This window comes from Onychostruthus taczanowskii, unplaced genomic scaffold (assembly GCF_017590055.1).
Source record: "Onychostruthus taczanowskii isolate IOZ18803 unplaced genomic scaffold, ASM1759005v1 scaffold26, whole genome shotgun sequence".
Taxonomy (NCBI): Eukaryota; Metazoa; Chordata; class Aves; order Passeriformes; family Passeridae; genus Onychostruthus; species Onychostruthus taczanowskii.
Genome location: NW_024499906.1, coordinates 7,992,108 through 8,009,216, shown reverse-complemented (window position 1 = coordinate 8,009,216; position 17,109 = coordinate 7,992,108). Strand labels below are relative to the sequence as shown.

The following is a 17,109-nucleotide window of genomic DNA, read 5'->3' as shown; positions in this document are numbered from 1 at the left end:
AGTTCATTGAAGACAGATTTTGAAATTATACACAACTGACAGGAAGCCATTTCTCCCTGTGCTTTTGTTACAAGGCATCTTGTGGTGGGCTGACCCTGGCTGGACACCAGGTGCCCACCAAAACCACACCATCGCTCTCATCTTCTGCTGGGCAGGGGAGAGAAAATTTAATGAAAGGGTCTTGAGTTACGCACAGCGAGAGATCAGTCATCCCTTACTGTCATGAGCAAAACAGACTTGATTTTGGGAAATTAGTTGAATTTATTGCCAATCAGAATCCAAGTAGGATAATGAGAAGTAAAGCAAATATTAAAAACACTTTCCCCCAATCCTCCCTCCTTCTTGGTATTACATTTATTCTTAATTCTCCACCTCCTTCCCTGCAGTGGGACACAGGGTTGGGAAATGGGAGTTACAGTCAGTTCATCACATTGTTTCTGCTGCTGCTTCCTTCTCAGGGAGAGGAGTCCTTCTCCTGCTCCAGGGTGGGGTCCCTCCCATGGTAGAGAGTCCTCCATGAACGTCTCCAACATGAGTCATTCCCACGGGCTGCAGTTCTTCCCAAACTGCTTCATTGTGGGTTCCTTCTGTGGAGTGCAGGCTTTCAGGAACGGGCTCCAGCACGGGCCCCCGCATGGGTCACAAGCCCTGCCAGCAAACCTGCTCCAACACAGGCTCCTCTCTTCAAGGCTCTGCAGGTTCTGGCAGGAGCCTTCTAGTGAGGGCTTCCCACAGGGTCACAAGCCCGGGGAGCAGATAACATTGACAAAGTTTTGACCAAACCTTGTCTAAATCCCCGAACAATGATCTGAATTTATGCCAGTGTAGGAACAGAATATCAAACAGAGCATTTATTAAAAAGAAACCATGTGCAGTAACCCACATATTTCATATCTGCCAAAACAAACCTTCTTGTGTTCAATTTCTAGAACCAGAAAGTGGGTGAAATTCCATGGGCTAGGAACATGGGTATGTGCAACATGGAAATAAAAATTTTAATACGCCAGCTCTCAGGTTTACCACAAAAGAATCTGAACACCCTACAAGGACTCAATTGTTTTCTAGCTGCTAAAGGAAAGGTAGGGGAGCAGGGGAAGGTGAATTACCAGCTTTCCAACTGCAAAGCAGGTGAGTGACAAGCTCTTTACCTCACTGAGAAGCACAACCTGAACTACTGCATGCCACTGGGTTCTACAATTTCAAATGCTCTAAACTCTTCCAGAAACTTCCATCTTATCCCATAGGGCCATTTTTACATTTCATTTACCAACTTAGCTGGATCAGTACAAGTGTGTATCCAGGCAGTTACCTGACTGCCAGGCTAAAAATGGTTAAGGAAAAACAAAATCATTCACTTCCACAATTGTTTCTAAGATAACCTAGTTATATTGGCTCCAAGGCTGACTAGGTGTAGAATACTTCAAATCATGGAATCATTAAGTTTGGAAAATACCTCTAAGATCATTTAATCCAATCATTAACCCAGCACTACCCTGTTCACCACTAAACCACATCCTGAAGTGCCACATCCACACAGTTCCAGGATGGTGACCCCACCACTTCCCTAGGCAGCCTGTTCCAATGCCTGACCACATTTTCAGCAAGGAAATTTTTCTTAATATCTAATATAAACTCTCCCTGGTGCAATTTGAGGCCATTTCCTCTCATCCTTTGTGAATGTTACCAATGACAAAAGTCATGTTTCAAATCATCCATTTCTGGTTTGGGTCTTTCTGAAGAGCCATTTTCAGCAATGCAAAAATTAAGCAGAAGAGGCAATAAGCATCCCCCATCAAAACTCCGCCTCCCCAGTTGAAAATCATCTCTGAAACACATAGCTCAAAGCAATCTGAAGATAATTAAAATTATGATGTATGGAGACTGTTGTTTATTGTGCCGACCAACTCTAATTAATTACTTCTTTGTGATTCTGGCTGACTGTATCCATATGCCACTCATGGTCTTTATATTTTGGCATTATGCACCTCAGGTAAAGGTCCCTTCTGTGGGTATAAATTGCCTAGCACAATTCTCTCTCATATAGAATTAGGGATCCCTAATGGAAATTGAACACCATAATTGAAAAGGTAATTGAAAATACGAGGAAAATGAAGGTTAATACATTTCCTAGATTAATGAAGAGCACATTAGTAGGCAAAATATCCCAACAAGACAAAGCACTCTTCCTAAAGAACAAAGGAAAAAGTAACTACATACACCAGGATTCAGGTAAAAAAAAGGCATTCCTCTTTACTGAAATCATACTGCTGAACCTTTGAAAGCTGTAATACCTCCAGATGCATCATTCTGCAGACAGGTGTGCATGACCTTTTTGTTCAACTCAATAAGACAAGGCAAAGTGGCACACAGCCATCCTGACGACAGCCAGAGCCCGCGCAGGAGGCACCCGCTGCCTTCTCTTGCTGAAATACACACGCTCTGCAAACTTTGGTACTCTTGCCCAAAATACCTGCTGTACAAAACCACAAACATTAGATAAATCCTGCCAGTAAAATGCATTTTTTGTTCTTTGAAGCTGGGACACAAGGGCAAAGAAGAAAAGAAGTGAGAGGCTGCCTAAAGCCCAAGGTCCAACCAATCCACGAGGCTTGAACTGCTGAAGCAGTACACTGACACAATAGCTGCTGCCTTGTGCTCAGGGAAAAAAAGTACTAGAAATAAACACAGAATGATCCCGCCACTGCCATTTAGCAGCCAATGAGGTTTTACTTCTGACCAGGGGGTCTGGAATTCCTGTACAACTTTGCTGTTTGCAGCAAAGTTTGCCTGCAGTTTGCTCAGCTGCTGTGATAGAAGCGGTAGCTGATCCACCTGCTGAATCTTTCTTAACCTTTTCTTGGCATGTCTGTGGAAAACCATTGTCCAGTGGAGTTAATCCAGAAAGAGAAAAGATAATTCATTTGTTAAACACTGAAATTGGAGCCTTGCTGGTACTACCCAATAGGACCCCTGTAAAACCAAATTAGCCTGTAATCCTTCTGGTTTAGATAAACTCCATTAGAACAGGAGCTTCAGGTGAAGCAGCTGCAGGTAATGGAGATTCTTTCCTTCATAATTTACAACAGCTTACTTTGTGCTACACTAGGGCCTAACAGCATCATTGACTAGACTGCTTTCTGTGCTGTGAATGATACCACTTACCGAATCTTTTCCCCAAAGAAATTAAAAGGTCCAAATCACCTTTTATTTCCAATCCCTCTTCTCCAACAATCTTCCTTTAAAATGCATTACATACCCACTACCAGCCTCTGAAAAGGGCTGTATTGAAAGTATTTCTATTTTACAAAATATTTCTATATTTCTTTTGTGTAACTGCCTCTGTTACTGTTGCAGTGTCTGACTGAAGCAACCACACAAAGCCCTCAAAGGGCAAAGCTAAATACTGCTACTTGTGAAGCTGCATCACTATAATTTGCCTTGGAAGCAGAAAAGAGAAAGAAGGAGACTTTTCTGTGTCCTGAACTCGAGTGTCTTTGCTGGAATGATAATACCACCTTGTACTGACAAATTACTGGTGTTGAAACACAACTGCAATGGCCACATCCACAGCGCAGCAGTGGCCAGCCAGACACTGAGCAGGCCATGGACAACACGACACACTGTAGCTGCCACGTAACAACAGATTCACTCCCCTCAGAAATACCTCATTGAATAAAAACCAAGGCTTACACATGTAATTTGCTACCTTTACTTGTAAAATGTGCAGCAGCCATGCAGAGTTTTTAAGGGATTCAAACCAAGTTTAAAAATGAGAAATAATCTACTTGCAGCTTGTCTTTTGAAATAATCTGCCTCCATTAAGCAAATAAGTATGGATAACCACTCAAAAAGTGGAGGAAGTTGGCAGCATATTCCCCAAGCCATCTTCTGAAACTGTGAGCTGAGAGGGTGGCGTGATTACATCTGGTGTAATGAGGAAAATCCAATTTGCTTTCACTATCACAGAGAAGCTGATTGCCTGGATTTTGTCTCCCAATCATTTCAAAAACTATGCCCGATGGTGAGAATCCAGAAATCTATTCAAACAACAGAATTTAGGAAAAAGCTGCACTAAATTCTCTCTTTCTCAGAGACACACTGAGCAGATGGAGGAAGCACAGCGAGTTCCTTGCTAGTCACATCAGCTCGGGAGTCAGACATTACGAATGCTGTCTCATCCAGCTCTTGTTGAACTCAATTAAAGCCCTTCAGTGAAGACCACGGGAGATGGAAAATAACCCTCTCCACACTTCAGCCAGAATGTGTGAATGAGAAAAAACCTGACAGCTTTCTTCCCCTCTGATTTTCATGGTGCTTAAAGATCCAGATTATAAAACACAACTTGTCATCTTGGAATTTTTGATGTGCTTGCTTGGCATAAATAAAGCTCATGTCAACGTGTGAATCAGTAAGACAGACATCACTTCTCACTTGGACAAGGAGAGATACCAGCAGTCATGCATGAATAAGCATTATTGCATTTCAAAGTGCTGTGGATGCAGTGTGTTCTACAACTGAGGAAGTAGATGGAGTGAAAAAGTGTGCCTTGTTGCTTAAAAAAGTCATTATTTTGCATTGATGAAAAATAAAGCAAAAATAATCCAGACACAGGAATTTGTCTTTTATCAGCTGGATAACCTGAAAATCAACTGGCATTGTAAATTTCTAGAAAGACTGTGGCACTAACTAGAGCATCTACCATCTCTGAAATAAAAAACCAACTTCACTGGAGTTGCTCTGAAGTGCTTTGTTGGCATCAGCTTACAATAAACATTCAATTATTCCTGCATTCCCAGCTCCAATGACATTCAACACTGCAAACTCCTTCGGCCTGAGGGCCCATTCACACTGGCCCACAGAGTGTCTATAGAATTTGTTCTCATTTTGCCTTGCATCCTTTTTTTATTTAGGCCTTTACACATGGTTTGTATTTGGTCATAAATACTCAAACAATTTAATTTTCTATACTGTTTCTAGACATAGATCCAAGAAGAGAAGGAATGGAGGCTTTACTGTATCAAAGTGCACTCTGTCAGTAACACCAGGTTGGTGTTAATAAATATTAGCAAGCAGAACAAAAGAAAATATAATAATCCACTTTAAAAAAGAATCTCAAAGTTATACTCACTGCTGGTAGAGGACATACGGCTGTACTCAGACCTGCAAGACAAAGATTTTAATTAGAATGTTTTAAATCTAAAAGAGATAAGGAAAAAATTACCAAATCTAACACAAAGTGCTTATTGAAAAAGTTTAATGCCCATTTAGCACTATTTTTGTGCAAAGAGAATAACTGGAACAGTTTTTGAACTGGAACAGGTTTTGAACACTGCTTCAGAAAAACTGGCATCACATGTGAATTTTGAAAATATGTAAGTAGAATGAGTAAATATGTAAGTAGAATGAGTAACTATGCTTTTATCTGGGGGTTATTCATGCTACCTAATTCTAGGTGTGAAAATAAAAGCCCAGAAGACTCTCCATAAGGAAGAAATAGTCTGCTGCAGACACAAGTGAGGAGTAGAAGTCTACTAGACTTTGACTCAGCTCCTTTCCTTCCTCACTTTATGTCCTCTAAATGCTGCTTTGCAGATTATGGTTTTGGAGTTCTTTTTAAGAGAACTCTATTTGATGAGCAGAATTTTTATAGTTCTACAGTCACAACTGTCAGAAAAAGAAAAAAAAAAAGAATGCCAAAATATAAACATTTAGGTGACAAAGCTTTTTGCCTTAGTAGACCATTTTCCTCTTGAAGACATCTCAATAAAACTACACAACCATTGGTTCCAGTTCAGGGCATACTGGATTATCTGTGAGAAAGTCAGAGAAGTGGAGTGTTTTCAGCAGCAGTGCAATTAATTTTTCAGCTGCATATAACCCCAAACTCCTGAAAACCCCATTCTGAGCTGATTAAAACATAGCCCATTTATGTCCTGAAGATTCAGAAACAATAAGGTAAAACAAACATGCCATTACTTAATATTTAAGGGAAAAAAAAATCATTTCCACTGCTGAGGCCCTACCTATGACCTTTGAGTGTTTGGGTTTGGAGTTCACAGGTACGCAACCTCTACCCTCACACTTAGTGGGTCCCCAAAACAGACCCCATGCACCAGAGCCACCATAACCATACAGCACGTGTGCCCTGCAGTGTCCTGAACAGGCAAAGTGCTCAGGGAGCCCTGACACAGCTCTTGGATTCAAACCTAAATGCTTGTTTTATGTAATAGTTGCAGCAAGTTTGCAACATTGCTTTAAATGAAAGAAATGAGCCTTGACTCCCAAGAGATGCATGTGGAAGTAGATACCACCTAAGCCTATTCTCAGGATACTCTCATACTCTAGGCTCTCAGGCAACCAAGGGAATAAAGGACATCAGTCCCACATATCTATAGTATATGCTTTTGATTTTATAAAGACAGATCTCTGCAGAAGAAAAAAGCAATTAGTCATCCCCACATTTCACAGCTTTGCACTCAGTACTCTGCAGATCAGATGCCATCTTCTCATACTGGTTAGGTGAGGAGATGATGAGGAACTACCCCTAGCTCTTGCCAATCCTGCTGGACTAGTGAAAGATGACAAAACCTGAATTTTTCACAAAACTCATGAAAAAGATTCACCAATACCACCAAGTGCTATGAGGTTTTCATATTTTTTGGAAAGATCCGGGCAATGCTGGGGAAAGAGCTGCTGGAGGGGGCTTGCAGCTCTCTCTCACTCTTTGCTAATCCTGTAGCCCCAGCCACTTTGATAAGGCCAAGGAGCAAGGAAACATCTTTGTCCCACTGGCAGTGACCACAGTTTTAGGTCATTAGCAGCCACCCTCAGGCACCCCACACAGAGCTGCTCCACAGCACCTTCTCCAGGAACCACGTACAACCCCTCAACCAAACACCCCCAGGACTCCTATGGAGCTGGGAAGGGCAGGGGCAGTAATTGCTGTCCCGAATGTGGGCTCACTGCCCCGTGTGCAGCACCAATTTACACACCAAGATGAGGTATTCCCATCTCTTTTGTCTAGTTTGTGCAAAGCAGGGAGCTGGTGTGGCCCACAACAGGCTGGGTCCTCAGTCACCAAAGCTCCACACCACTCGTATTTTATCAAGCAAAGAAATCAGGGTTCATTGGCCACCAGTCACTTAGCTCTGTTACTGATCAGTATTCTACCTTTGGCTGGCTACATGATTCACTTCCCATGCCAATGATCAGCCTGTCTCTCGAGCCAGTGGGTTTCCTGAGTCAGTGGGCTGGGAGTCAATGCTCACCTTCTCCCCCTGTGAAATTGTTTTCTACCTAGTTAGAGCTGACTTCAGCACAGTTGCTGAAATTAGTTGGCTTCATTAATTTCATCCTTATCTTGTGAGTTCTGCCAAATGTCCTTGTGGCCTGTGAATTCTGTGTTCTTTGTGCCCACTATCAGCAGCACATCCCTGTCCCTGAGCTTTGCTAACCTCCCCCTAGATCTGAGACCACTGAAGCACATCAAGCCCAATTTACCAGGGCAATTCTACTGAGTGATAAATTCTAATTTATCTATCTAAAGCCTGGACATTAACATGAGCAGAGAAGGAGACCTCCTTGTTCCTACTGCTGGGCAATGTACACACTGCTGGTCTGGCTCTGGGCAGGGACCAAGGGGAAGTGATGCCAAGGGCTGGCTAAGGTGCTATGCAAGCCATAAAACCACATGGTATTTTCAGCAGCAAGTCACATCAGTGTCACTTGGCACCATGTATATTTGAAAGGGTGTGAAAACTGTGTAACATGTCATTCTTCATAAGCCTAGAGGCAAGCAATCTACATCCAGCTGCCTCCAAGCAGCCCAAGCAAGAATTCATTTAGTTTGCACTTCTGTTTGAACACAGCCTGGGGCTGTCCTTCAATGTATCTGTGTTCAGCAGTTGGCAGCTAATTCAAAATGAATCTGCACTGCTTGTATTTCGGATGGAAGCGAGACAACATTTTGCCTTTTGCTTACTGCAAGTTGGAACAGCATTCTATTACTTCACACTGTTATTTTATTATCTGAAAGTGCTCCAGGCACATTACAGGACATGGAGAACTAACGAGTCTTGAACTTAGGGAGTAGCAGTCTATGTACATGCAGGACTTGAAAAATGAAACAAGAGGAAAAATAAAAAGATGGGGGGTGAAAAAGAAGGAGACAACAGTGTGCTTGGAGACAAATTGCAGAGACACATTTTAATAAGTTTTAGAATTGTATTGCAGGAGCTTTTTTGTAGTTCTAATATGGTTCAAGCTAATACTTAATTAATGTTTATTGCATAACTGACATCCACAAATTTAAAAAAGGGTAATTAGGCTCAAAGGCTTATGTCAACGTCAGATACCGAAATGAGGGCTGAACACTCCCTAAGCTCCCTCTATTGTCAATGAAAAGAGAGGTCTGAAGTATCTCTCCCTAGCTGTTGCCTAGACAAGAAGCCTACAGAAACCACATTTCTAACGTAGAAAAACCACATTTCTAATGTAGAACTCTAGACCGGGTGTCTAAAACCAAATGGGATGAATATGAGTCTCTCTGTGTGCTCTCAGGGACAACCTGAATCACCTTTTGCTCCCCCTCCAGCTTCTTTCTTTGCCTTGAATCTAGTCCTTGAGAACAAAAAAAAAGTGCTAGCAAAATCATTATTGTTCTCAAAATATTAGAAGAAACTTATCAGATTAATGGCATGCATTGCGAAGTGGCTTATAAATTAAATTTTTTTTTCTTTACAGTCATTTATTTAGGACACTACATTCTGAGGTTAGTGTAAGTCTTTTAAGCTTTTTAGACCGGCACACACAACATTCCCTTTGACAAAATCATGCATTAGAAAAATCAAGTACTGAAATAAACATCTCCTGGGGCATACAGGCTCTGTGGACATCAAGTAACTGTGTTCCTTTCTGTTCTTTTCATTCCTGTTTTAAACATCCTCAGTATTGGCTTCTACAATTTCCCTTGCAAGAGGATTTTCCCAATGGGGTAACTCAAGAGTAAAGCACTCATGTGCTTTAATGGTGACACTTGGGACCACACTGGGGCTCAGGGTGCCAGGTCTATTACATGGTCTTGCAGCAAGCTATTTCCTCTGACAGATGTTAGATTATAGATAAAAGGAAAAAAACATCCACGACAGAAAGTGAACAAATAGAGGACTGTTCCCTTTATAGGCACATAATGAGAAGAAAAAATTATCAAACAGGATATTGAAACAGTGTGAGGGACTGAAAAGGAAGGCTTATAGCTCAGTCAAAAGACACATCAGTCTGCAAAGAACGTGTTCTCAATGCTCAGCCCACCAGCAAAGAGGAGCTGTGAAGATGTCAAGAGATATTAAAATAGGAATGTAGAAGCTTGTGATAAAGGTGGGATCTCAGTTCCCATTACCACCATTAAAGGATCAGACTTGTGCATTATTAGACATGTAAGAGCATCAGGAGCACAAAAGATATTGAGTAATCCTCTGAGATCTCTGTGCACTTCTCACGGCTGATTAGTGATACAGAACCTCAAAATATCCAAGAGAGGGAAGCATTCCACTGAATACCAGCAAGAAGCTGCTAGTGCAACTTGCAGTTGCTGGACGTGATACCTAAAAACACTGTTAAGCCTGTTTCTTTGGGTAAGAACACGGCTGTTTCACAGCTGTGGCTCACACAAGCAATGCAGCTCCTCCAGCATCACACGGCGCTTGGGTTCCTTGGGCACACTGATCAGCTGTGGCACAGCACCACGTTAACACAGCTACAGCGCTGACAGCTGCAGCCACAGACAAACAGCCCCAAGGGAACTGCCTGGGAGCCAGGCCAAGTGCTGGGAAACAGTCTGCACCTGTACCAGTAAAACCTCTCGCCCTCCAAAACATCCTGGCAAGTGGTCTGCTGGGAATGATCCCTGAACCATGGCAACATGGCAAAACAAGTTCCTGGCCCGCGGGAAAACATACCCAGGAAAGATACGGGAGAGAGCTAGATGGCCCCATTCAAACTGATGCCATCAAACCATTTTAAGGATTCCACAATACAGACAACTCCGTCCTGTGCTCAGGGACACCCCTACGTGCTGTTTAATGCCCTGGCATGGCTGAGACCAAGGTCTCTGAGCTGTGCAACATCCCCAAAGGCAGCCTGCTGTGTAAAACAAACACATCTCAAGTAATTCTAACATAATACAACACCCCAATATGCCTGTGGTCTCTGTTGCAAGGGCTCCTTAAATCCAACTCCCCAAAATGAAATAGTGGAAAGTTTACAATCTCTTCTGCTCTCTGCATCCTTTGCTTGCCTAGGACTGATGGAACGAAACCTGCTGGATTCACATTTCCTATGCCTCCTCTACCTAGTCTTGTGGCACATTTCACTGTTTCATATTAAGTACGGTATTTAACAACTTCTCTTCCTTCCCTCCCTCAGAAAATGCTCCACAGGGCACACGGGAGTATTTTATAGCAGCTAAAGTCCCAGGCATGAATTAGAAGATTTGGCTTTATAGCTCTGTCTTGGGTTTCTTATCACCAAATTCCTGCAGGTCAGATTGCAATCTGCTTCACTTATACCAGTCCAGCACAAATCTGTTACCCTCATGGTACTTCTACTTGTGCAGCCAAGATGACTGAAATGGAATTACTCACAGCAACTTGTCCCTAAACTCCTTGCTCTGGATTTCTAGGAAGGTGACAAAGACAGATGACGGATTCCCACTGGGCAGTTCTAACCACTACACTCCGGAGCTTATTACCAACAGCAACGTTTGACACCCCACGTGAGAGATACCATTGTTGTATAAGGTTTGAAAAGTTGTTTGTCATCTTCCAAAATGCACTTGATGAGGCAGGACCACTGCACTTCAGTGAGCACACTTGGCTGCACACCCTGCTCACCACTCCCTCACAGAGCACTCCCACAGGGACACATCAGGTGGCATGTATCCACATATCCCAGGCCAGGGGCTGACTTATCCTCCTGAGGTCCTGGTTCTCTTAATTAACAACAGAAGAAGCCTGATTTATACAAAACATCAAACCTTCACACAGCTACATTTAGCTGAGGTGAACCTTCTCGCTGCTTGCTGGGACCTAAAAATTACAGTATCAGCACAGAGCTCATGGCCTCCAGAATGTGATCTGAAGTCTGTTTCAACCTTGCTGTCTGTGCCTGGCACTCTCAAGTCTGCCTGCCCTGATGCTCAACCAAACAGCTTTGCTTCACTGAATAAATCTGGTTGGAAATGGTGTCTCAACCCCAGTTTGTGACCAACAGCTTAACTTCACATTATTTGAATGTCAAATCAGAGACAACTTGAGTATCATGACATACCTGGACTGATGGGTCTATACATGAAGTGAAAGTGTCAGCAAAAAACTCACAGCAAAACAACCCCCAAAACCCCAAACCAAAACAAAAGAAGCCCCAAGGTAAAAATAGGCCTTAAAACAGCTTTCAGCATCAGTGGTTTGTGTTCCTGAGAGTTTCTCAAAGATGGATGAAATAAGTGACAAGAGACTAACGTGTCAGTTTGAAGGACTGCCATACAAAGTCCTAAGAGACGAATTCCTTAAAGCCAGAAACATGAGACATGAAAGAAACCTCTCACCCCAATAAAATTTGATAATTTAAGTGACCATTCTGACTGAGGACACACACACATTACAGTGTTCTTGATATTTCACTTCTAAGTGGGGTACAATTTTATTATATACATATGTATTTATCTATATAGGCTGCCTTACCTTCTATTAACAAGTGTATTTTCTGCTTTTGAACCTCACACCTTTTACTGAACTGCAACAATTAAAGAAAGGCTGTTTTGATCTGCTTAAGAGATAAGTTAACAGAGGATCAAATAACTTGTGAATTGGCAAGGATTGCACAGGCAGCTAGGGAGAGCCATAAGGAAAACAAACAAACAAGTATAGAACACTCCAAAAATGAACATAATCTCTGCAAAATTAATTTGAGGAATGAGAGACAGGAGAAAATGTAAATGAGGCAACAAGCACCATGAAAATTAATTGTAACCAAACAGCACCAGATTTTGCTAAACATATGTTACAAATAGCTGCTGCATGGTACAGTGTCATAAACTTCAAACATCCCTTGTTTCTCTGTTTTGCAATGGATTTATGTATATCTTGTTGAACTGATTTGCTGCAGTTGCCTACTACCAAAAAATACTATACCATTCTTCCCAAAATTCATCAAATACTCAACAATTAACTACTGTTTAATCCAATCGATATTTACATTTTAAACTTATACAAAAAACATCCCCACCTGATACTTCAGCAATGGCTCCCCACTTTCTCTAAAAAGATTAATAATTTATTTGAAATACAAGTGGGTAAATTGCAAATTCAAATAAATTAAAAGTTATAACTTCTCAAAACTTTAAATGACTGTAAAGTGAGGAAAAATTACATGTTTAGGCAAACTTGGAGGCAATCAGTAAGCTAATGATTAAATGTGAAGCTTTTAAGACATGGGCTCTTACAGCTAAGTGAACAAGTTAACTTCTGCTGGGAACTATCATGGATGTTGAAATGTTTAGAACATTGATGCTTAGAACTGAGAAACTACCTGTTTTTCACATTCACGTGGGATATCAGTCCTGAATGCAGTGAATTAAGATGATACTTTGTCCTGCATACCAGTGGTAGCCAATCTGTATCATTGCCTCAAAATCAGGAATGCCTAATAACTTCCAAAATTGTCTTAGTTTGTCATCTTTGCTTTGCTGTTCAAAGACAGTGAAATAACAGCACTTGCATGGCTTGTAAAATGAAGAAAATGTTAAAATTAATATTTCTACAATTTGTTTTAAATAACTGCTTTTTTTTTTGTTTTTCTTTGCTATTCAACAACAGTTCTGTAAACATGTACATTTCTCCTCCCTTCAATCTTTCTTCCACTTGTTTTTCCTCTGTGTTTTTTCCCCAATAAAAGACAGACTATTATTATTATTATTTTATTAATATTAATTTTATTATTATTATTCCTAAAGTGTCAGGTTTTATAATAAAATCCACTGCTGAAACTATTACCAGAGGAAGCTTTGTGTCCCATACTTCTGGACTAAAAGTTTTCAGTAGCAGATGAAATAAGGTTCTTATACTAAAAACTCCCAAAATATGTTTCCTGAGAAGATAAAACTCATATAGGCAAAGGCTCTCAGATCAAGGATGGTTGAACTATTTCAAATCTCATTAATAAACAGCCAATATAAACTAATTGGCTTATACGTTCTATACCCTTTATTTAGGTACTTGACAACACCAGCTCAATCCATTCTTATTGGATTCAGGAACTCCAAATATGCTATTTTTGTTCAGCAGACTCTTTGCCAACCCTATTTACCAAGGCAAATGCAGTAAGAGGAACATATTTTCTAAAGGATTAGGAAAATGAAGGGTTTGAATTGTAATTGATCCTGCCTTTAGCAGAGAGTTTTGCCTGCTTTTGTAGCTGGCAGCCACAACAAAACCTTAAGCAACATATGCCCTGTGGAGCACTTGATGTGTTCAATTTGTTAGCTCCTCTAAGCAGCCTCAGCAGCCCAGGCTCCGTGTAAGAGCTCACACATCATTATGTACCATCACTGGGATGACAAGGGCGTGCAGTGCCTGGAGTTACTACAGTCACTATCCACTGTTGTTCCCTGAGTGACAGAAAGCGACCACTCCATGCAAAACTGGTACTGAATCACTCTGACAGTTGTTCCTCCTTATTCTTTCAGAGGATGATTGCTGAAGCTCAGAATAGTTAATTTTTTTTTTTTTTTTTTTTTTTTTTTTTTTTTTTTTTTTTTTTTTTTTTTTTTACCATTGAGTAATTGGAGAAAAAGGCATCCTGTTCAATTTAGCAATAGCTGTGATGGGACTGAGACAAAGCAAATAGCAGATCTTCTGGTAACAGGGAAAAGCAAGTGCTGTGAACAGTTGGTTTGGTGAGAAAGCTGAAATATAAACATTGTGAAAGAGACATACGCAACATGTTTATCACAATTAAAGGACTGCTAAACAAAACTAAAAATAATAATTGAAATGCAGAGACCCATTGCTTTTCAAAATAAACGTCAGTGCAAAGCACTGCAGTTATTAATTGCCATATGTCATTGTTCAAATTCCTCAGACAGACTCTTCCACCAACCTATACTTTCCAGTGTCACACATGGGACAGAGACACTTCATGAAATCATCAGCTTTAGCACCTCATCAACACCAGACACAAGCAGCTGTCACGCTGGTCCCTGAGGGCTAAAGGCTAATGTCACCAGCTGGGTCAAATCCGTCCAAGTGCCTGTCCCAAGGAAACCCAGGTTTTTCCATTCCAGGTAAACACAGCAAATTAAGAGTGACTTGACCAATCAAGGGGTTTTTGAGCTTTGAACCAGGCATGAGTTCACTGATTACTTTGTCTTCCTTTTACCCACATCCCTAATGGTGACTAACCTATGTCTGGAAAAGAAGCCTGGATTTTTTCCTTTGAACTCCTGTCACATAAAACGTTTTAAAGCTTTTACCGTTAGGTGTGCCTACAACACAAGGTGATGGGAAAAGTCCTTAACTTCTCAGACTACAAAAGAGATTAAAAAAATATTTGAATTACTAGCTGGATGTATGAAAAAGATTACCATATGCCATTTTCACCTTTTAGATTTTTATTTGCAATATTGCTACTTCAGTTTTGGTGTGGTGCACCTGACACCACTGTGCAAAGAATTAGCTTTACAGTTTTCCCAGAGTCAGACTAGAGGCCAAAGGAGATGCATTGGGCAAGGAGCTTGGGGAGAAACAGCTGGAGGAGCAAGGAGGGAGGAGAAGGAAGACTTGGGAAAGAACAGCCTTAGCAGGAGTATGCAACCTCCTTTTGCCCTTTTGGAGCCACAGGAGGAGAAAAGGCTCACTGCCATTCCTGACAAAATCCCGCAGCAGCAGCATGTAGGACAGGCTTGAAAGCACTTCCCATTCTCTCCCACAGAGACGGGCTGAAGGTGCGAGCTGAATGGGAGATCCCATGGATCATCCTTGCAGCTCCATCAACTTAGGAGAAGTCACCCAGCTAACAAACACAGCACACATCTGGCAGCATGGTCATGAAATCAGGGGGAAAGAAAAGTCTCCTTGACTGAGATGACACTCCCAGCAAAGTTTAGAGCAGTTCACAGGCTAGTATGGTGAGTATCACAACGAGAATCATGACAACAGCAACCCACTTTCAGGGCGCTGCAAACCTAACTTGCTTTTGTAGAAGGCTCTCAATGGTCCTTCTGAGGAGTCAACTCTGCCTGATATATCTGGGTGTCACTGCCAGGAGAGGATAGGTGCAGGACACGCTCCCAGGCTATCCTCAGCCGCACTATCCCTGGGATACAGGATTGGTGCGGCACCAAGCCCTGACCAGCGCATCTGCAGCCCGCGGAGCCGAGCGGGGCCGCCCCGCCGAGCCATCACCGCGTGCTTTGGAGCTCAAAGCCCAAGCCACGACCTGTCCGTGTCTTCCTCCCCGTGGTTAGCAGGAGGACGGCGGGGACTGCTTCACCGAAAGGGAACGCGAGCTCTCCGGGGCAGTCGGAGCAGGGTGATGCCTCCCCGGGCGTCACGCCGGACCGAGTCCCAGGAGGGCAGGAAAGAAAAGGCAAGGCAGGGAGACTCGGTGCTGAGCGGGATGCTGCCGGAGGGAAGCTCTGCCCGGGACACGAAGCCACCGCCCCAGCCCAGCCCCAGCCCCGCCGCTGCCGGGCGGCCGCCGGCAACAAGTGCAGCGCCGGGGGCCGGGCGGAGCCGCGCCCCGGCCGGAGCCGCCCGCACTCACCCGCCCGTCTCCGCTCCCGAGTCCGCGCACTCCTCCTCGCCGCCGGGCTGCTTCTCCATGGCGGCGGCGGGGCCGGGGGGCTCCGTGCCCGCCCTGCCGCCCGCTGTGTGCGGCACAGAGAGCCGCGGGAGAAGGAGCAGCGGCCGCTCCGCCGGCCCGGCCCGGCCCCCGCCCCGCGCCGCGGGAGGCACCGCCCGCTCCCGCTCCCGCTCCCGCTCCCTGCGGCGCGCCCGGCCGCGCACGGCTGCCGGCTCGGGGAGTGCGTCAGCGCCTTCACCGTGACACTTCGCTGTTCCCTGGGCTAGAGGTGTGGCGCCCCATGTCCAGTGGAAGTTAAGAGGGATGTATGCACGTTCTCGCTATCCATCCGGTCTTGGAACATCCGCCGTCACAGCCTTTTATTTAAAGTCTTTCACTGTGCTGAGCTTTGCCAGCCTCCCTCAGTGCTGCCTGGCACTTGTTCATTATACCGAATACAATAACTTTAAAATTACAAACAGAAACGGGCAAGGGGTGGTTTCCAACCTGATGAGAATTTCTGTAATGATGCAAAAGGAAGGTTAGAAGCATTTTGAATGCTGCCTGTGAGGAAATGCTGATGTAGGAAAGCTGAGTGGTAGTGTCTATAAAGTGAGAGTGAAGAGAAAAGTTGTGGGCGTGCTCCTGTTGTTTATTTATTTTGTATTTGGAAGTGAACACCAATGTCTTTTGCTATCACTTACAGAAATACAAATATCCATCCATGCAGGTGTGAACCAAGATCTCGACCAGCCAAAAAAAGAAAAAAAAGAAGAAGAAGAAGAAGAAAGTCTTCCCTTAAACCACTGAGTCCGTTCAGTCTGTGGCAGATTTTACAAGAGGAGGGGACAGAACTGATTTGCTAGCTCGGCTCTCTAATCTGGGAGACCACCTCTTTGTCTCTTCTGAATCAGATACAAAGGTTCAAGCACAAAACTGGGATGGGGTGCTCTGTGTTCCCCACAATGTAGATATTGTGGGACAATTAAATCTACCTCATAACTGGAGGCTTCTTCCTTTAATATTTTGTGGAAGATGCTTTGACAAGTTGGAATTTTGTTTTGGAAAATCTCCAACAATCACCAGATTTCTTTCAGTTGCAGTTTCTTGGAGAAAGTGGTCAGAAGTTTAAAAAAAAAAAAAAAGTTTTTTAATCAAAAATTATTTTCTTATACCTTTTTCTTACCTTGTCTTACAAGAAAGAAGAAAAATAGTGAAAATCTTGACATTAAAGACATAATATAAAGAATATATTAAGAAAAATATAAATAT

At 42.8% G+C, this 17,109-nt stretch overlaps 1 protein-coding gene across 1 annotated transcript in view; it reads right to left on the bottom strand.

The window, feature by feature from the left end:
* Positions 1-15,878, bottom strand: part of FAM124A (family with sequence similarity 124 member A) — a 36,627-nt gene extending 20,749 nt beyond the window's left edge. The window contains exons 1-2 of the mRNA XM_041407375.1: positions 15,820-15,878; positions 5,129-5,160 (exon numbers count right to left, since the gene is read on the bottom strand). Of these exons, the coding sequence (XP_041263309.1) occupies positions 5,129-5,160; positions 15,820-15,878 (91 nt within the window). The remainder of the gene's footprint in view (positions 1-5,128; positions 5,161-15,819) is intronic.
* Between the last annotated feature and the right edge of the window lie 1,231 nt (positions 15,879-17,109).